At 45.9% G+C, this 20857-nt stretch overlaps 1 protein-coding gene, 1 long non-coding RNA gene and 1 pseudogene across 11 annotated transcripts; 1 reads left to right on the top strand and 2 right to left on the bottom strand.

Moving 5' to 3' along the window:
• Window positions 1-88: 88 nt before the first annotated feature.
• LOC101763999 lies at window positions 89-4688 on the top strand. 10 transcript variants are annotated; one of them, XR_002676226.1, is made up of 6 exons: window positions 90-673; window positions 982-1124; window positions 1264-1306; window positions 1431-1483; window positions 1851-3137; window positions 3925-4688. It is a non-coding gene; the product is annotated as an uncharacterized LOC101763999 (long non-coding RNA). The 10 variants fall into 10 exon arrangements; XR_002676221.1 differs by having other exon boundaries at window positions 89-673; window positions 1264-1483; XR_002676222.1 differs by having other exon boundaries at window positions 89-673; window positions 982-1306.
• Window positions 4689-6693: 2005 nt separating this feature from the next.
• Window positions 6694-11405, bottom strand: LOC101754959 (annotated as a pseudogene).
• A 5011-nt stretch (window positions 11406-16416) lies between these two features.
• LOC101754554 (protein TsetseEP-like) lies at window positions 16417-17315 on the bottom strand. Its single transcript, XM_004959786.2, has one exon. It carries the CDS (start codon window positions 17267-17269, stop codon window positions 16727-16729), a length of 543 nt encoding a protein of 180 aa, XP_004959843.1. The 5' UTR covers window positions 17270-17315; the 3' UTR covers window positions 16417-16726.
• Between the last annotated feature and the right edge of the window lie 3542 nt (window positions 17316-20857).

Here is a 20857-nt window from a genome sequence, read left to right as displayed (position 1 = left end):
GGGCGGAGCGGCGGGGCGGCAGGGGTGCGGGGCCAGCGGAGGGGGCCGGCGGCGGGGTGCGGGTGGGGGGATTTTGTTTTTTTCAGTAGCAGAGACATAAAAACCAAAAAGGACACAAAAAAGCGGTCCGTCAATAGGCCGCGCGCTCCATGTCCCGCCCGCGCGCTCCATGTCCCGCCCGCGCGCCTCCCCGTCTGCCACCATGCCTCGCCAGCTCCGGGCACCCATCCCCTCCCCCATCGCATCCCCCCATCGTAGCCGCGCGCGGGAAGGGAGCGGCGTCGGATTGGGAAGCCGGATGCCCGCGAAGGGGGCGGGCTCGGCGAGGGCCGCCTCGGGGATCGTGGATTCGGCGACGGCTGCTGCCTCCCTTTCCTCGCTCCGCTCCAACGGCAGCGGCTAGCGCCCGAGATCTAAAGGCAGCCAATCCCGACGCCGTCCAAGGTTTCGCCGCTGTCCAGGGTTTCGCTGCCGTCCAGGGAACTCCGACCGTGCCGCCGTCCAAGGAATCGAAGGATCCATCGCAACATCGACGCTATCGCCGTCAAGGGTTGGGGGCGCCTCTGCTCGCACCGCGCCGCCATGGGTGCACGACACGACTTGCAGTCCAAGCCGCGGCAAGAAGCTCGCCCGGATCTAACGACCGGCCTTCTATGCTCGCGGACCGTCTCCGGTGAATCCCCACACCTCTCCATGCCTGCCCGTGTGCTTCTGCCTGATTTGTTAGCATTTTTTTTCTTCTGTTGGAAGGGTAATATATCATCGATTTATTCAAACTTGGCCCGCATTTGCTTCCGATATATGCAAAGTGCATTCATGTCTTTGGCGTTGTTCTCCAAAGCAACATCCTTTGTTACAGCAGATTATTGTACTTGATGCAATTGTAATTGTTTTGGTACAATGAAATAGGGTGTGTTTAGCACCTGCAAACAAAGCTTTTATTTAATGTCATTTTTTCTTCTTCCTCTATGCCGGTAGCAGGTTTACTTTTGTCAGGTTCCTGTAACAAAGTTTGTCAACAAAAATAGCTTGTGGATGGGAAGGTCACGGGTGAACAAGTTTGTGCTCACCACCATCTTGATGTTGCTGGCCAAGGAAAGAAAGGCTTCGAAAGGTACACAAGGGTAAGGAATTTTTTTTACTGCTCTGTGTAGTGGATATCTATTGCTGCGTATTAAGCAATTTTGTTGATGTTATAGAGTACATTTTGAAAGCATAGTTTACAATTTGCAACATGGTTCAACTATGATTGTTTTATCTCAGCTTCCCAGAGAGGAGCTTTGCCAATGGTGTTTTCCTTAGGGAGGTACTTTTAATTTTGGAACCTATTTTTTTTATTTTTGCGGCTTGCTGTGTCAAAATGACCATACCGAGGATTTTAGTTTGCAAGTTGTGACAGCTTATTTGCTTCTTACATTTTCCTTGTGCAGAATTTTAGAAAGCAAAGAACTAGGCAACGAGTCAAGCATACTGAGCTCAATAGGTGAACTAGACAAACCACTCTGCAGTGAATTTTAGATATACGTGCCACCCAGATTGGATAGCAAACATAAGCCTTTATTTTTCCCCAAATTATGACATGTGCAAATTCAACTCATATATTTTGTTTAACAAAAAATTCTTATGAAACATCTTACGATCACTTTGGTTATCGCCAACTGAAGGCATTAATTTTGTGCAAGATAACGTTTTTGTGATATCTCCTTTTGATCATCTTGGTTGCATCCATGACTTAAAGCAAAACTGGTTTTGGCCAAACTTTCTACTCTGGTTTGATTTACATTTAGGATTTGGGTATGTTCCTGTTTTTCTAATTTTTTATTTATAAATAATGTTTATCTTTATGCTAGATTTAATGTCAGAAGCAACGAAGTTTCAGTGTGGATTTGAAGCCAGATCACTTGTGTGGATATAACTTGGCTCAAGTGCTCAACCACATAAATGGTGGCCAGCTGAATGTGTGATCTGCTACCTGCATGTCCAGGCATGCGGCCATCGGCCTCACGGGCTTGTCCGCATTTTATATATTCCAATCGGACGTAGCCTGACTTGTCATTTGCAAGATTGAAGCTTGGCTTCCATATACATGCTTGTTAGTCTTGAAGCAGCTGTATATTGTTTTTGAACTATTGAGTAGTTGAGATTTTTCTGGAGGGCACAATGATGTCTTAGGCAATGTTGATATGATGTACATGCCCAGATTTTGATTCTGATAAAAAAAAATGTTCTGTTCTTCCTGATTCTTTTTATGTAAATGGCTGCCAGGTGCATTTTATTTTCTTTTGACAACCTTTCAAATTGATAGAATCTCGCTTGCTTTGTGGAGCATTTGTGACACAGAAGACTGAAGGTGATGTTAATTTCTATGTTCCTTAACTGAGTAGGTCAACCCAGGATTTAATTTTTCTGTGCATTGCATCACAAACAAGATACTTCAGTGTCATGATCATAAATCTGTTTACAAACATTCAACCTGGAGGGATGCACTGAATATCTGTTACTTTGTCTATATTTTTCTATCAACTCTTAGGTTTGGTCATGGTAAGCAGGAGATATTATTGGACTTAGACCATGGTGATAATAGGATCTGTCAATATTCTGTGGCAAATTATTAGTTGTTCTGAAATGAAATGTTTACTGATCCTGGACTGATTTGTTTAAGTTCAGTATGGAGAGATTCTAGGGAGTACGGCGTTAAATTTAAGGAGTTGCTTAGTTCCCCTTTTTTTACAACAGTTTTAAAGCATGACCTTCATAAATGTTGCTTTGATGTATGGATAGGTGTGTTGTTTTATACATGGTTTTCCATCGTGAGATTTTAGAAAACTGAGACTTCAAGTTCTCAAGTTAATTGTTGTCATTAACTTAAGTCTCAAATTGCCATATTCTTTGGGTATTTATGCCATCTGCTTGTTTTAGCTGCTTTTCTCATTTATTCTCTTTCAAGGTGAAGGTATTGTTCCCAGGAAGTCAGACTACCAAAATGTGATTGTTTTTCAGGTAATTATTATATTTTGCCTGCACCCATGCCACCTGCGATTGTTCATGTGTGGCTGGCTCACAGGGAGAGGGATGAGTGCGCGTACAAAGAGATCATTATCCAGCTTCCCTTTTGCTCCATTAAAAATCACATGAAGGTAAAATGGCATGACCGCCTTTTACTGTTTGTAGGTTAGCTTATACATGTATAAACTATAAAGATTTTTTTTCCAGTTCGTAGTCTTAATTAGTGAAAGGAGTTATTGATAAATAGGCTTAAGGCTCAACTACTACTACTACATGTTTCCCCTTCAAATCAATTGATTTGATAGACATCACTCAATTTTATGACAGTGACGTGAGCTGCTCCTGTAATTCTATTTGCAATATTTAAAAGTCTTTCATTCCCATACTCAGCTCTCTATATAACTATATTAGAGGAAGAGCCAAATCTACCAACACACTCAGAGACCCTTAGTTTGAACTATAAATTATAAACAACTTTCCATTGGTAATAGTAGGATTTGTTTCCTGTCCATGAATTAAACTGGGCTACCTCTTTAGATCACAATGGCAAAGTCTTCGTTTTCCTTTGCTGGTCTTCTAGAGGCTCGAGTAGTTTCAAATGTAATCCCATGGCTGTGCAATAAGTAGATGCAAATTTTACAAACAAATAGGTAACAGAAGTTTAATGTTGAAGCATAGAATCATCAATTAAGTGTTAGCATAAATGCCAGCAAAAATCAAAGGATCGGAATACATAATTGAAGCTAATTTTGTTGTGAGCATAAGCATCAATTAAGTGTCAGTATATATGTGCCAACAAAAATCAAAGGATCGGAATACATAATTGGGCTGAATTTGTTTGCACATTCTTACTACTTTACAAATCAAAAGAATGGAATGAATTCTTCAGTTGTAGACATAATTAATATATTGTAACAGGTGCAATACATTGCTTGGTTCTGAAGTCAAAAGGAGACTCTCTCATGGGCAAGTAAGAAAGCAGGTTGTGCGCATTCGAGTACAATTGAGAAATACACAAACCTGATCATTTTTTTTTCAATTTGAGATGGTATGTGCAGTGGGCTTCGAACTTGCAGCAGCTGGTATTGTATCTCAACACAGTCAATATCCACGGCTCACTCTACAGTCAATATTGTATCTCAACATTAAGTGATGAAGCGGACTGCTGGTAGAGTATAAAAAAGAGTCACTAAATTTGTGATACCTGACCTTAGTTGTCTCAGTGTTTGTTCAATATTGTAACTCGCTAACTTGTTTACCATATGTTTGTGAAAATGCCTACACAGTTTTACTTGCCATTGCCATGGACATGTGTGTGTCATCACTGATAAAGAGAAGGAGAGTCTACAGGGATGGAAGCCTCAGAGTAGAGAGATCACAGCTAATTTGGGAGAGTTCACTGCTCTCTGCCTTACTGTTTTGTGTTTTGCGCAAGAGCTTTTCATTTGTTTTTTTAGCCTGCCAAATTTCTAGTGAAGTTGCAAAATACCAGTGAAATATTTCTATAGGTAACCGCTATTTTGTTTTATAGATTTATATCTGAGTTTTTCCCTTTAGGTTTACATATGCAAATGTCTTTATCACAGTTCCTTGATTAAGATAGAATACATTAAAATTTTATCCTTGTCCAATATGTAATTTGTTTCTGGTATCATTGTATTTAGCTACTGCTTACTTGTTTCTGGTGAGTTAGTCTTTGATAGCTCTTGGATGCTGCTTTTGTCTTTTTTTGCCCCCTGCATTATAAAGCTTGCAAGGGTTTTGCTATAGTAGTTTGTTCGATCTGAAAGTGCATTTATAATGTTCAAACTTGTTGTTTAACGGAATTCTTATGCTTATTTTAACATTGCGAACTTTGATAAAGAAGAGTACGTGCCATTGCAACCGGCTCTCGTGTTGATGACATTCTATACTCAAGAAATTACATAACTTAAAAACTATTATGATTTTTATTGTCATAGAAACTTGCTACCCATAGTAACGCACAAAACGAGTTGTATATTCCTCAATTTTGTACGACATAGTGTAATCCAGTTTTTGTTTTGCCCGTAGCAACGCACGGGTATGATCCTAGTAATTTTTTAATACTTTTTAGTACCGGTTATCTCAATTGGTACTAAAGGATCCCCTCTAGTACCGAATTGTTAGTACCGGTTTCACAACCAGTACTAGAGGGGGATTTTCAACCAATACTAGAGCTGTTTTCTCTAGTAGTGCCTCGAGGATGGTCTTGAGCTTGGTGATGCCCTTCTACATGAACAACCAGCCTTGCTCCAGATTGATCGTCTTCCGCTTGTGCGTCGCCATCACCACTCCCCACCCCTACCCCTCGTCACCTGGCTCGAGGCAGTGGGGGGCTTCGGTCGGAGAGGACAGCCAGACCCACGGTTGGAGGGCGGATGCAGGGTGAGATAGGCACCGAGGAGGCTTCCCAGGCAGCTGGCCGCCCTCCACGCCACACCACCACCCCACCCGACCCTTGATCGCGCCGCAGCGATCGCAGAAGCCGCGGTCCCCGAGGCGCCCCTTGGCGAGCAAGGAGAGGAGGAGGGCGAGCAGCGGCAGCGCAGGGTGAGCAAGGAGAGGAGGAGGGTGAGCGGCGGTGGTGCAGGGCGAGCGAGGAGAGGACCGGCGGAGGCGGAGGCGAGAGAGAGAGAGAGAGAGAGAGAGAGAGAGAGAGAGAGAGAGGGAACGTGGGGGAGGGAAATATTGGAGGGGGCCGCGGCGGGTGCAGGGATGGATGGCGAAGAGCAGCGGAAAGAGATCGGACGACAGAGGGGAAATAAGGGAAGGAAAAAAAATGGAGACGGGTGTGGGGGAGGACCAAAAGATCTGCGACGTACGAAGTTTTTTTGCCTCTTTGATTTTTTTTTGAAGTAGAGATAACAAAATAAATTAATTGTTAACTAGTGGCCTTAGCCTTGTGGTGGAACCTTCGTTCCTACCGACTTCAAGTCCATAACTTAGGATATGTGCTCGTATGTTCAGCTTACTAATTTTTAGTGGTAGATGATATGTCCATCGACCGTAAGACACGGTGCACTGTGTTTTGAAAAACAAAACTTGAGCTGTTGGTAGCTATTTGCTCCGTCCTAAATTACTATTCGTTTTGGCTTTTCCGGGTACATAGCCTTTGATATGCACTAGATAAATATTATGTCCAAATATATAGTAAAATTTATGTATCTAGAAAATCCAAAATAAATAATAAATTCGGACGGAGGGAGCAGAGTAGTACCTAGGAGGAGGTCCTTTTGCCAAAAGTTGAGCAGCTTTGGCACAACTGTTTTCCTTGTTTATTTCCACAAACATCCGTATAGTCATTCATATCTTATTGCTAGAGGTAAAGGACTGTACTGATTTGCAACATTCTCACGCGCAAAAAAAACTAAAAATAGAAGCAATTTTAAGCCACATCTTAATAATATACATGTAAAAAGAAGTATTTGGAGGACTCTATTGAATCATATACAGAAATGATCATGCATATATAACATGAAGATAAATAAATAAATAAATAACGTGTGATACATACCGTGCATAGACTCGCATGCATACAAGGCAATGTACATTACATCATCAAAGTACAAGCATATACATACAGAGTACACTACTGGAAACATCGATCATGCTCTCCTAGCTAGCCCATGGCCAAAGAGGTCGCAGCCTCGCAGGCATACGTCGAATTTTACACCGTATGTACGTACACGGTACACAGATGTAGGAAAAGAAAAAGGTGTTTATTGATACTGGGGCAATGCAGATGCAGGTCGATCATGGCTTGGTGTCTGGCACCGGGTAGTGCCCCTCGGCCTTCGATCGGTGGCAGCTCAGGTTCCGGCAGAGGTGGCAGCTCATGCTTTGGCACCTCCGGCACGGCGGGATGCTCAGGCACCTCAGGCTTGGCGGGGTGCTCCGGCACCTCAGGCTCCGGTAGCTCCGGCATGGCGGGGTGTTCCGGCACCTCGGGCTTCGGCAGCTCATCAGGCACGGCAGGGTGCTCCGGCACCTCAGAGGCTTTGGCAGCTCCGGCAGCTCGGGCTTCGGCAGCTCGGGGACAGTAGGGTGATCTGCGGTGGCAGCTCAGGCTTCGGCAGCTCTGGTACGGCGGGGTGCGCCGGCACCTCGGGCTTCGGCAGCTCCGGCTCGACTGGGTGCGGCGGTAGCTCCGGCTTAGGCAGCTGAGGCACCGTGGGGTGCGGCGGAAGCTCGGGCTTGGCAGCTCCGGCACGGCTGGGTGTGGGTGCTCCTCCTTGGGTGCCGCCGCCTCCAGCAAGGCAGCAACCGTGCCGCGGTGCTCATGCCGCTGCTGCACGAGAGCAGCAGCGCCATGAGGAGAAGGGAGGCTGGCATGGTGCTCCTGGAAGCCATAGCTAGGTTCTTTGCACTAATGAAGCGATCGAGAACAAGATCGTTATGCGTGGTGACTGGAAAAGGGTCGAGAGAAGCATGGTATTTGTAGTGCCAAATTATGAAAATCGACCGATCGTTTGGTAACTACTGGTTGGTTATCTGCATCCCCATGGTTGTTAATATAAATTAGGATCCGTGTGATCTGGTTCTCCTGATCCATGCATCCTTTGATTTGTTCGGAATGCTGCGACTTGCATTGAGAGAGATCAGCTGGTCGTTGGTTGAATCACCTTCTTGGCACCTTGCGTTGTGGCTATACACGTGTGCGACGTATCCCATCGTCTCATCGTTGTGCAAGTGTTTGGCCACCGGATAACGCAAAGTATAGGAACGTCATTCATGTCGAGGACAGGCTGACTGAGAAACCAACATGATCACGTGTTGCGAACTGGACGAGAAACACCTTACCAACCGTCATTAGATCAAACACTACCAGAGAAATCGCCTCTAATATCGGTCCGTAACCCCCCTCTAGTACCGGTTGTGCAACCGGTACTAGCAATTCGGTACTAGAGGGGATCCTTTAGTACCGGTTGTAATAACCGGTACTAAAGGGTATTAAAAAATTAAAAAAAAAACAAATCCCCCTGCCGGCCCCGGCCTCCCGCCGCCACCAGCCCTAGCCTCCCTTCGCCCGTCGCCGCCGGCCCGCTCGCTCCGCCTCCTCCGCCTCCGCTGGCCTCCTCCACCCCTCCTCCACCTCCCGCCGCCGCCCCTACCTCCTCCGGCCATCCTCCACCTCCCACCGCATCCACCAGCCTCTCCCGCCCCTCCTCCACCTCCCGCCGCCACCTGCCGCATCGACCAGCCCAGCCACCGCGGCGCTCTCCTGCCGTCGCCACCGCGCCCTCCCGCCGCCGCCGCCGCAAGATGGACGCCGCCGCGCCTTGCCCCGCCGCTGCTCCTCGCATCAGGCACGAGGTGAGGAGCGAGCGGAGGAGAGAGGAGAGGGGAGGCTAGGGAGAGGGAGGGAGGGGGCCGGTGGAGGGAGCTAAGGGAGGCGAGGAGAAGGACTAGCGCGAGGAGAAGGAACGATAAGGTAGCCACAGGAGAGTGGAGGAAGGGAAAGGATAAGGTAGCGGAGGTCGGTGCAGTAAATTTAAAAGGTGGAGGGAGGTGAGTCGCGAAGGGAACCTTTAGTACCGGGTGGGAGCTCCACCCGGTACTAAAGGTGGTGGGGGCTCCACCCGGTACTAAACCGGTAGTAAAGATTCTCCGGGGAATCCCAAATCTGTACCCAGTACTAATGCTGGTACCAGGCCAAAAAGGGACCGGTACTAAGTCTCGGGACGAGAGGTCATTTTTCTAGTAGCGAAGCAACACAGTGACGAGATGGAATACAATCACTCAATTGACAAGGGGTGGATCTAGATCCAATACAACCCAATTGAACTATACACACTCGTTCAGAAGTATCGTATGCCGGGTGGATCTAGATCCAATACAACCTAATTGAACAATACACACACTCGTTCAGAAGTATCGTATGCCCGGGGAAAAAGTGTTTTAAGGTTTTTTATTATGTTGATGTAATGATCTTGAAACTAATAAAGTTTCCATTATCAGAAAAAAAATCGGAGGAAAAAGCCTTGCATGTCCCCTCCCAACTCTCAATCTCACAAGCAAGGACTAAATACTTTTTACTAGATATCAAGCATATTTCAGTAACAATGAATTGATTTTCATAGCAGTTGTAAAGCGAGATGAAAATGGCCCCTACAATAAATATTGAAGGGCCTTTTTTCCTACATTGATAATTTTAAATTTTAAACAAGTTGCATCAGCTTACATGCACTCCTGAATTATGTATGTTAGTCTTTGGTTTAATTCAATTATTTTACAAGATTTCTTGGAAAGTTACACGTCCTGGGAGCAAACTCATAACACCTCCGCTGAAATGTGTTCTACAGTTCATCATAGTTCACACTTCACATGCAAACGAGCACCCCTCCTACAAGCTCTCCAACATCAAATAGATTCCACGTTTCCTCCAGATTTGGGATTAAATTTAGTGAGGTACATGTTGGATATATATTCCTACATCCACAAATTAGCGAGTGTACTACACTAGTACTAGGGCATTCATTATATTAGCATGTATGTGTCTGTGGTGCACGTGGTTGTTTGGTAAAATTGCATAGACACCCTATAAAAACCACTTCAAGTTTGGCATTGCCCCCCATAAGTTATTCTGTTACAAATATACACCCACCTACTTAATTCTATTGCAAATATCCACCCAGTGTGTGCAAATTTAACCGATTCGACATGATTTCAAAAATAGCGAGCCACCAATGTGATCTTTATTGAAATTAAATACTTCTAGTAGTATAATCTTGAAAAAAATTTGGAGACTTCACAAAAAGAATTGGTAAATTTGTGCATATTGGGGTGGTTTTTGCAACAAAATTGAGTACCATGGTGGGTATTTGCAATAAAAATGACTTATGAGGGGCAGTGTGAAATTTGAAGTGGGTTATTGGGGGTTTCCTGCAATTTTACCTTAATAGAATATAAATCGATGTTTCCTCTTGTTTCTAGTTCTAAGGGAGAATATTTTGCTCACTTTTGTAAAATATAATGCAATCATTTGGAAATGATTTTGCATTTCCTTCATCCATAGAGAGGCGATATTATGTGCAATTGGTAATGAAATGCATCTAGAACCTTTTCTTTCCTAGAATACTAGTATATGTGAAAATGTTAAGTGAAAACAGACTTTCCTTTTCTTTTTACCGGTGGGAACTGAATTTTTCTAGTTATTGGGATCGACGTATATGTTATGACAAACAGTTCCTACAAGACTTGCAATTTTTAGTTTTGGATAAACTAGGTTTTAGATGATTCACATTGTGAAATTGGTTTACTAATTTTGCAATGCATTAAAGACATACATGGAAATGAGTAAGCAAGTGCATTTGAGGGACACTGATCCTTAATTAGAACTAGAAACACCCATAGATTAATCCAACACAAAGAATGCTTATGGGGAATCCTTCATATAGTACTGCTACATTGAAAGCCTACTTATCTTGTAGTCAGTCATGTATGTATTTGCATGCCCACATCATTTGTAGAGTTTGGACATCCAGATACTTTTTAATTAGTGATTAAATATTACTCCAAGATAAATGAAACACATCTCATACACATACTCTGTATATATATAGTACATAATAAAGGACAATATATACGTACATCACCAAACATACAACATTGAAAAGTAACAATCCTAAAGCTAGCTTGTGACCAACAAGATCACATTCAAACATAAAAATATCACACCATCATACACAAGCACATAACGTTTTTATTACTGGGGCGACAGTGATGCAGTCCGATCATGGCTTGGTCTCTGGCTCTGGGTAGTGGCTCTCGGGTTTCGGCGGCAGCTCATGCTCTGGTACCTCCGGCACGTCCGGGTGGGGCAGCTCCGGCTTTGGTAGCTCTGGCACCGTGGGGTGAGGAGGCAGCTCAGGCTTCGGCAGCTCCGGCACGGCGGGGTGCTCTGGCACCTCTGGCTTCGGCAGCTCTGGAACGGCGGGGTGAGGAGGCAGCTCGGGCTTCGGCAACTCCGGCACTTCGGGGTGCGCAGGCACCTCAGGCTTCGGCAGCTCAGGCACGGTGGGATGAGGTGGCAGCTCAGGCTTCGGCAGCTCGGGTACGGCGGGGTGCTCCGGCAGCTCGGGCTTCGGCAGCTCCGGCACCGTGGGGTGCGGCGGCAGCTCGGGCTTTGGCAGCTCCGGCACGGCAGGGTGCGGGTACTCCTCCTTGGGTGCCACCTCCTCCAGCACCCGCGCCGCGCCGCTCATGCCGCTGCACGAGAGCAGCAGCGCCATGAGGAGAACAAGGGAAGCCATGGTGCTCCTGGCAGCCATGACTGGATCGATGCTTAACACTTGTGAGCTTTTCTGTGCCTCGAGTCTCAGTATGTAGAGCGAACTAGATCGTTGTGTGATGGCTGGGAGGGGAGAGGAGCATGGTATTTGTAGTGCAAAACGCATGTCCTGTAACCACGATCGATCAGGTGAGCGTTTACGTCCTGGAGCATCTTGTATTTTGGTAGCAGCTGGTAGGTCATCTGCATCTTTGGGTGGTTAAAATTTTGTCCTCGATTCGTGTCCTCGTGATCTCCCTCCTGATCCCTGCTTGCGTATGGTTTAGTTGGTTGGAAATACACTGATATCTGATCGATCTGGTTGGTTGAAGCACTACATGTTTTTTGGCAACACGTGTGCGATTTATCTAATTGACCCGTATGTGTTTGGCCAGCAGATAATGCAAAGGACGTGCAAATGTCAAGGACAGATTGAGATTTGTACGAGCATGAACTATGAAGTCCACGCTGATGAGATGTGTGGTTCGGAAGTAGTTGAAAATGACTACTGACGTGTGAAATGTCCAAAGGGGCCTTGCTTCTCATTTTTGGCCTGGCCATTTTCCAAATAACTTACGTCAGTTTACATGCACGGCTGATATGGTAGCATAGAGAAGAAGGCTTAGTTATTTTGCTTCCCTCAGTTGCTTTAGAACATTATTTCTGAGAGAATCAATATTGAGGCATGCATGCAGGTTCCAAGATACGCGTTGGGCGGCATGCATATGCATGCTCAAAGATACGAGTTGGGCGTGGTGATTTGAATTGTCAGAGAAATATATTTTGGGCTCTTGAAAATAAAATTCAATTGTTTGATAACTGATTTTGCATTTTGTTCATCAGGGCAACATTTTAATAATTAATTGGTAATAACATGTGCTGTTATTTATTATTTAATTTGGCCTTAGTGATAATATATATGTGGAGACGTTATTTCATCAAAGCTGAAATCTTTTATTGACAAAAGTATTTGTAAATAAAATGCTTTGTATTTATTTTTTTATCTTTTGATAAAAAAAAGAGAAAGTGGAGTGGCATTTATTTCCCACAGAATTCTTTACTGTTTTGGAAAAACTTGTGTACCTGAATTTTTGTTCTTTTGAAACAGATTAGGTTGTAGATAGTTGGACTCGAAACTGAACTACCAGCTTTATTTCTTTGTTTGTATCGGTAATAACATGAATTTTGGAAAGGCTTATGGAAATGGAACAAAGGAAGGACAATCACATGTCTAAGAATGAACCCCCTTTAATTTATCAACACAAGCAGCTACGTAGAAAACATAAGGTATTTTTTTCATCATAGTGGTTCTAAATTCAAGGCTGTGACACATACATTTTCAGCCACATATTTAACATATGCATACCTTGTGCAAAACTAATTTGGAGATTTCTTTGTTTACTCCCATGGTTTGAAATTACGAGTATTTTTGTTTCATTAGGATAACCCTTTGATCAATAATTTCTCTATTATAGTACATGATTTTTGTGACAGAAACTGATGTCATTTAATTCGTAAACATACTTTCTTAGCAGTATACTTTTGTACCATATAAATAAAATAACAATAGTGTAATTGTGGGCCAAATTCAGCCCTAACAAAACGAAGTACGCCTTGAAATTACAAATGGAAGGATTATATAATAAGAGACCATAATAATGTAATGAAATAATACATGTATATATATCATACGCCAAAAGCAATACACGGGTAACATCATCAACCAACAAATCAAAGTAGCACAACGTACAACCCTGAACGTCAGGCTCCTACTGCGACATCTCAGATACACACAAGTACAGAACGTATTTTATTACTGGGGCAACACGGGTGTAGCTCGATCATGGCTTGGCCTCTGGCACCGGTTAGTGGCCCTCCGGCTTCGGCACCTCCGGCACGTGAGGCGCTTCTGGCTTTGGCAGCTCCGGTACTTCGGGATGAGGCGGCATTTCAGGCTTCGGCAGCTCCGGGTGCGGCAGCTCCGGCTTTGGGTGCTCCGGCACGGTGGGGTGCGGTGGCAGTTCAGGCTTGGGCAACTACGGCAAGGTAGGGTGCGGTGGCAGTTCAGGCTGCTTCGGGTGCTCTGGCTCGGTGGGGTGCGGTGGCAGTTCAGGCTTTGAGTGCTCTGGCACGGTAGGGTGTGGAGGCAGCTCAGGCTTTGGGAGCTCCGGCACGGTGGGGTGCGGCGGCAGCTCTGGCTGGGGATCTCCGGCACGGTAGGGTGCGGCGGGTACTCAGGCTTCGTCTCCTCCAGGTACCGAGCCGCGCTGCTCATGGAGCTGCAAGCGATGAGCAGCACTGCCATGAGAAAGGCGAGGGAGCGAGGACATGGTTTTCTTGGAAACCATGTCGAATGGCTCGTGCTTTCTCAGCTGCGATCTCTGTGTGTATCAGTGTGAGCTTGTTGTGATGTTGTGATGGCTGGAAGGGAAGAGGAGCCCTCTATTTATAGTTGCCAAGCAAGGCTTGCTGCATGCATGCATGGGTGTGCTTGCAGGAGTCTTCTGGTCTTGGGTGCCTGGTAGCGGTAGGTCATCTGCATTTTTTTCCTCCTGAAACCTCTGGACTCTAGGTTATCTCCTCGACTTAATTATTTTCCATGCAATCTCTACTACCAGTGTCAGGTTTAATCAGTTGAGAATACTCTGAAACATGCGTGGTGATCTGGTTGGTGGATACTTTACTTTTACAAGCGTAGTTTCTGTTGGTGCCAGGTGACATGTGTGCTACACGTCTTCTGTGGTTAGGCTACCAAATGTATTACCGCAAAGTGACACCGTGCATGTGAAGAACAGCAGATAGCTGAGATACAGAGAGCAATGTGAAAACCAAGCTGACCGAAACGATTGGTTTTGGTAGTTCCAGATAGGGTTGACAACGACGACGGCACTAAATAAGGTAGGAATGAACTTGCAACATACGCAGTCACAGTACGTAGCAGGACATGAACCAGAAAAGGAGTTAATAGCTAGCTTATCTCTCTGACTGAGATGCCATTTACTCGAATGGTCAAGTACACAGAGTCCTTGCAGATCATCTGGCAATAAAACGGAGTGGTAGTTCAGCTGCTTCGAGTTCGTGGTAGTAGGTTCTGGTCGTTTTCGTCATCCTTTTTTGAAGCTTGTTTCAGATGCCTGCGATATCGAGTTGCTGAAGTCCAACTGATGACCCGGTTGACGATCTCTCCTACAACTTAAAAGAGGTGATGGAGCACGCTTTCGCGTAGCAGCGTTCAGGCGTTAGGTCACCGGTGCAGTACGGTGTGAATGGAGATCGATGTATATCTGGGCTCGTCCTTCTTAAGGCTCAGGAAGACAGGAACACCGACACGTCGACAAGAAGGACCAGTGTGGGAGATATGTCAGCTGACAGGATGATATATCGGCGCAGGAGAGTTGTTGGGACGCAAAATCAGAGCAGAAAATGATCGCATGTCTAACAGTGTTGAATTGCTGCAGACACGCTTGCTTCCATTGCTTGCATGTTGAGTTAATTGTGGTTGATAGGCCATCGGCATGGCCGTCTTGGAAAATAGGAGCACGTAGCGCACAACCGTGAACCGCCCTGCCAAATGTTACTTCACTACGACTCTGAAAGAAAGGAAACTACAGCCAGTGGGGGAAAAAATACTCCTACTACTCCTGGTCCGTGCATCACCAGAGACGTACACCGCCCACCACCGACGCTCCTGCTGTACTAGCTCGCACGGCAAGCACGAGCACTAGATGGCAGGAGACCGCCAGACCCCCCAAGCGGATAGATGGAAATTGGACGGACAATTTGGAAAGTGGGATCGATCGAGCCTCTCGGCCTCTCTGGCGTGAGACCGTTGATTTTTATTGACTCGGCTCTTGGGCCTTCACGCTTCAACTGCCGAGCGCTTGGCATGGCCCAAGAAAAACGATACCAGACAGCAGACGCAGGGTCATCTTTCTTCTCACGCTTGTCGTTGTTTTGCTCATCGTCCATGGCGCCCGACGCCGTGCTCGGCAGAAAAACGGATAGGTAGAGGCAAGGACCAGTGTCCAGAGGTGTAAGAGGGGTAGTGGGGTAGCACACCAGTAGCTGGGGCGGCCGCCCTACCCCGCCGATAGGGTAGCTCCACCCCTGACTACAGCTAGTTAGCAGTAGTTAATAATCAGATGTGCTACAAAACCCTTAGATAACCTCTCTGTTTTTACAAAGCACCCATGTATATGTCACATTTTGTAATTCTTGACCATCGATTAGTGTCTCATTATATTATTTTGGTGATATAAATTGGTTGAGAGCGTTATATTCATATTTGATGACACTTCTCATGTGCAATCATTGTTATATTCCAACTCCATAGCTCTTTTATGATGGTACTCAGAATATTAATCCATAGACAGATTGTATCATATAATGGACTAATAACCAAAGCTCAATCCTGAAGAACTAGAACTTCAGTTCATACCATGTCATATATTTATCCAACCAAATTAAAGGATCGTTTTATTTGGAATGTTGATCGTTAAATTTATACTGAGACAACTAACAACAACCGGAACTGAAATGAATTAATACTGAGACAACTAACAACAACCGGAACTGAAATGACGAGTCAGCGAAGATCTATAGTGACTCATGGTTGGTTGGTAATTGGTATAGTGGCTTTTACCAACTCCAACATAGTTGGTGATATGGGGTTGTGGTATAGTGCATTCAGTGAGAGCGTGCATTAAATGATATTAACGTATATTGCCCAATGAATTGATCTGTTTTGGAAAGATTGGTGTTAATTTAGCTATAGAGTAATTAAAGAGGACCAAAAAAGATGGGTAAGACCTCAAACCATTACATTTTAGATGAAAACAAAGTTACTCAAACCTTGCTGAAGCTACATAACTACCGTAAGATCTTTGATCTTACAATAGAGAGTAGTTCATTAATTTGATGGTATAAAAAATAATGGCCACGAAGTAAATGTCTCATTCATATTTGTCCACATGTTTCTGCAATAACAGCTGCAACAACTGTCAAATTTCATGAATAAAACGAAGAGAGCCTAGGAGGTCTTTTTTTCTAGCATTCAATGAACACATGTAATGCATTCGTCCATGCATGACTTCACTGAAATTCTGGAATCCATGCATTTCTTCGGTAATTTAGGGTCGAACTCGATATGAATGGTGCGACAGAAATACATAGATATACAAACGAATCCATTTATTTATACACATGGATCTCGGCCGGAACACACAGATCACAATCACGGCCGGATCAGATGGCATGGCGATGCGCATACATCGCTCACGCTCCAAATCTGATATCCTAGCTATACAATATCATCAATAACCCAGCATGCATGCATGTCCGTCACACGAATGAGCAAATTACACGCATGCATTTGCTTAGAGCGCCATTTCAATAATATGCGCCCCTAAAGTCATCATGGTAGCTCATCGATCATGGCTGTGGCGGGACCACCTCCGGCTTCGGTGGCACTGCCTCTGGCTTTGGTGGAAGCTCACCAGCCAGCACCGGGGGTGGCAGCTCCGGCTTCGGCAGTTCGGGTTGGGGCAGGGGCTGTGGTGGTACCGGCAATGGATCCGGCTTCGGTAGGGGTTGTGGTGGCACCGGCAATGGGTCGGGCTTGGGAAGAGGCTGTGGTGGCACCGGCAGCGGGTCGGGCTTGGGAAGAGGCTGAGGTGGCACCGGCAGCGGCTCGGGCTTGGGCAAGGGCTGTGGTGGCACCGGCAGCGGCTCAGGGTTTGGCAGGGGCTCAGGATTCGGCAGGGGCTGTGGCGGTACCGGCAGCGGCTCAGGGTTCGGCAGGGGCTGCGGCGGCACCGGCAGGGGCTCAGGCTTCGGTTCTTCAGGCTTGGGAAGAGGCGGCAGGTCAGGCTTCGGGAGCTCCTGCATCCGCCGCGCCGCGTTGCTCATGCCACCGCATGAGAGCAGCAACGCCAGGACGAGCATGAAGGAGGACATGGTGTTCGTGGAAGCCATGGCTTCTTATCGATCAACTCTGTGTTCTGGATGCAGAGAACGGAAGGCGAGCTACGGTATTTATAGAACGAACGAGCTCACCGGAGGTGCTCATGTCGGTGTCTTCCCGCTCACCCGAGCGCGTGCGGTTGGCCGATGGCCATAGCCTTGACGTTTCTGCTTCCCAGCTTCATTTGGCTTCTGTGATGGATACGGCTGCTTGGGGGCGAGGACGTATAATTCCTGTCCTGTGATTAATGGGGGTTGTCGACTGATCGGGCGAGAGGTCGCCATATCGGCGTACGCCGGGTTTCTTGCCGCGCCTGCGCGACGTGACGATGAGAGCCGTGGGGCGCCTGCCCGGGTACCCGCCGCCGAACTGATCGAGCCTCCTCGCCGGAACGGAAAACGACGGCGCCGTACGGTGGCGCTGCACAGGTCGCGGTAACATGTGGTGCGCGAGAGACTCTCGTGGCGTGGGGAGAATAGTAAAAGGTGGATCACGCGGCGGCCGCGGTGAGGTAGGCCGTGGCCGTGGGATTCTGACGCGCGAACGGCGCCGGCCTGAGGCCTTGGGCGCCGCCGGCTGTTAGCCGAGCTCAAGAGTCGTTACCGCGGGGTGATTTGGATGGCTCCATGATACAAAGTTGTTGCCCGGGGACTCTGAGTCGGGCGCCGACATGCTGCGAGGAAGTGTGGATGGAGTGGTAGTAGTGCCACCGTGCCGGCAATCGGCAGCTCCTGATCGAGGGGGCGATTCGGGAGGGAGTGGGTGCGGGAGGGAATGGGCTTTGGCGTGCGACCAAGAAGATGAGAACAGAACTAAAGTTGGAATGAAGAAATTTTATATATGGCAGTAAATAAAATCGCATGAATTGGTTCCAAACATACTGTATGAGTGATTTTGCTTAGTAAAAAGAAAAAAAATGTTACACTCTTAATAAACAAAAGAGAGAGAAACAAAGCATCTCTGTCCTCTCTGTTTTTAAGCACAGCTCCAAAACAGCACGTGTGAGGTAGTTAGCCTAGCAGTGGTGATGATTAGTGATGCAAAGCAATGGAGTGGGGAATGGTTAGTCACGGGTGTTGTGGAAGGAAGAGAAAGAAAATGTATTAATGTGTTGCTGGAGGCGAAAGAAATCTAACTATGAGAGTTGTTGAAGTCCCTACGAGGCTTTATAGACTTTTTTCAATATCTTTTTATTTTTAAATGGGCAGTTTGTAGTTCTAATGTTAATTATCTAGCATAATTGATAATTGTTGGCAATTTGTTTTTTGAATGATGTTATTGGCAATTTGTTAATATTATTGAGAAAGATAAGTAAATGTACTAAAAAACTTTGGATGCTCAAGAAAATTCTAAAAACTATTAAAATTGTTGGTCACTTACTGAGACAAAATGGCCGACAAGGCATGAGCGAAAGCATGTGTCGAACAAGAACCCTTATGAAATGCTTTAGTGTAGTGGCAGAATATTGCTTGTGCTTTTGCACTTAGGAAATGCTTCTCTCAATAACTCAATCGATCTTACTCTTATCTCTCCATATGACATGTTTTTCTCTATCTTAATATTATCTCTTATTTCTTGCATTCTTTTGAGTGGTAACTATCAATGATACTGTTCTACATAGGCATATTATCGCTTCACGAACAACAATATTTTTCCTAGTATAATTGAATAGAAAGTTAATTCCTAGTAGAAAGCTCTAAGTTCTAAATTGAGCGTTTGGGATAAGAATTTGACTAGTTGTGAGTTTGAAAAAGTTCAAATTTGCATGTTGAAAGCAAAATTTCAGGTTAATGATGATTGGTTGAAAATTCTGGTTCTAAAGTTCAGCATAAATGTTTTATTGGTTGGTGAACACGTCAATGATAGAGCAATATAACGTATAAAAATGGAATATAGCAAAGAAATAATCGTCTGAAAGTAGAGTAGTACTCTCTCCGTTCCAAATTGTAGGTCGTTTTGACTTTTCTAGATTCATAAATATTATTATACACTACATCTACATGCATAATAATATTTAAGAACTAAAAAAATAAAACGAACTACAATTTAGAAGAGTAGTATATTATATTTCATCCGTATGTTTGGATATTTGGTTGCTAATCGCAGCAGCTATGCACGCGCAATTCGCCGTGGCATGTTCGATCGAAGCAATTCCATCCTTCGATGCCAGGTTTAATGAAAAAAAATTTACTCGGTTCAAAGCCAGATAGAAATAAAATAGTTCCTGGGCCGAGGGCGCGCTGGTGTGATCGGGCCACCAGGGCAGCTTGTTCATCTGAGTTCGGCTGATGGTTTGGTGATAGCATAGCGCTGCGCGCTTGTTGCTGACATGCAGTACAGGCTTTGCGTCTGTTGCGTGCAGACTGCTTATGTGCCTTCACAGTTTCCAGCATCGTCAGATCAGCTGCATAAATGAACTGCCTGTAGACTGAGTTTTAAAAAAACATAGATACGTGTATTGTTTGGGCTGAGATTTGTATTCAGGTGGCACGCATTGCGATTCTTCTGGCTTCTGCACCCCCACGGAAGAGAGCTCATATGCAGATAGTGGTAGTAAATGATATTTAGCAGGCATCCAGATGCCTAAGCCGTAGCCGGAGGAGGAGGAAGAGGAGGAGGAGGGTGCCACGACCCGCGCGAGGCGCTGTGGGCGGCACGGCCTCCCTCCCCTTCCCTCCTGCTTCCCCCACCGTCCGCCGTTGAGCCCTATCCCGCCGGAGCCCGATCCGCCCGCCTCGCGTCGGCCCGGTATGTACCAGTGGTGCAAGTTTGAGTTCTTCAAGGAGAAGGCGGTCGGCCGCGGCGGCGGGGCCGGCGGGGGGTCGTCGTCCGCCGCCGTGCCGGTCGAGATCGCGGGCCGTGTCACCTGCTACTCAGGCGGCCGCAGCTGCGTCACGGTGGGGTGCGACGACGGCACCATGGGCCTCCTCGACCGCGGGTTCCAACTCTCCTACGACTTCCAGGCTCACACCTCCTCCGTCCTCTTCCTCCAGCAGCTCGAGGTACAGGCGCTCGAACTCGATCTGATGCGGCGGGATCCTTCTCCGCTTCGGAAAGTCGTTGAATTTGTCGATAGGTTTCTTGTTACTAGTTAGCGTCGTCTACTCCTGGGTCATGTGTAATTAGGGTGCATTAAAAACAATACTGTCAGGTGGTAGCATAGACTGTTTTTTATAGGTAAAATTGTAATTAGCACAATATATATTATTCGGAAATTTTTTTCTGCACGATATTTTCCCGCTTGGCCGCCCGCGTGTGGCGCCCGTCAATCTGACAGTGCTCGGCCGCCGCCACGCACATCGCGGCACCCGTCGATCTCCCAACAATACCATTTTACATATTTCTAATCATACCCTTATACTATCCATACTACTCATGCATACTAACTATACTACAGCTTAAGATTTTAGTAGTATACACATACTAACTATACTACAGCTTAAGATTTTAGTAGTATACAACCGTTGGATCCTTAAGTACGAGCCATTTTCCGATAATAGTATAAGGTAATATTGTGTACTATAAAAGAGCTCCTAGCTCTTAAAGCTCTTAGGAAACGGGTCCGATTGGCAATGCTTGTTGACAAGTGAGAAGAAAAC

This window comes from Setaria italica, chromosome II, assembly GCF_000263155.2.
Source record: "Setaria italica strain Yugu1 chromosome II, Setaria_italica_v2.0, whole genome shotgun sequence".
In the NCBI taxonomy this organism is placed as follows: domain Eukaryota; kingdom Viridiplantae; phylum Streptophyta; class Magnoliopsida; order Poales; family Poaceae; genus Setaria; species Setaria italica.
This window is presented reverse-complemented; position numbering and strand designations above follow the sequence as displayed.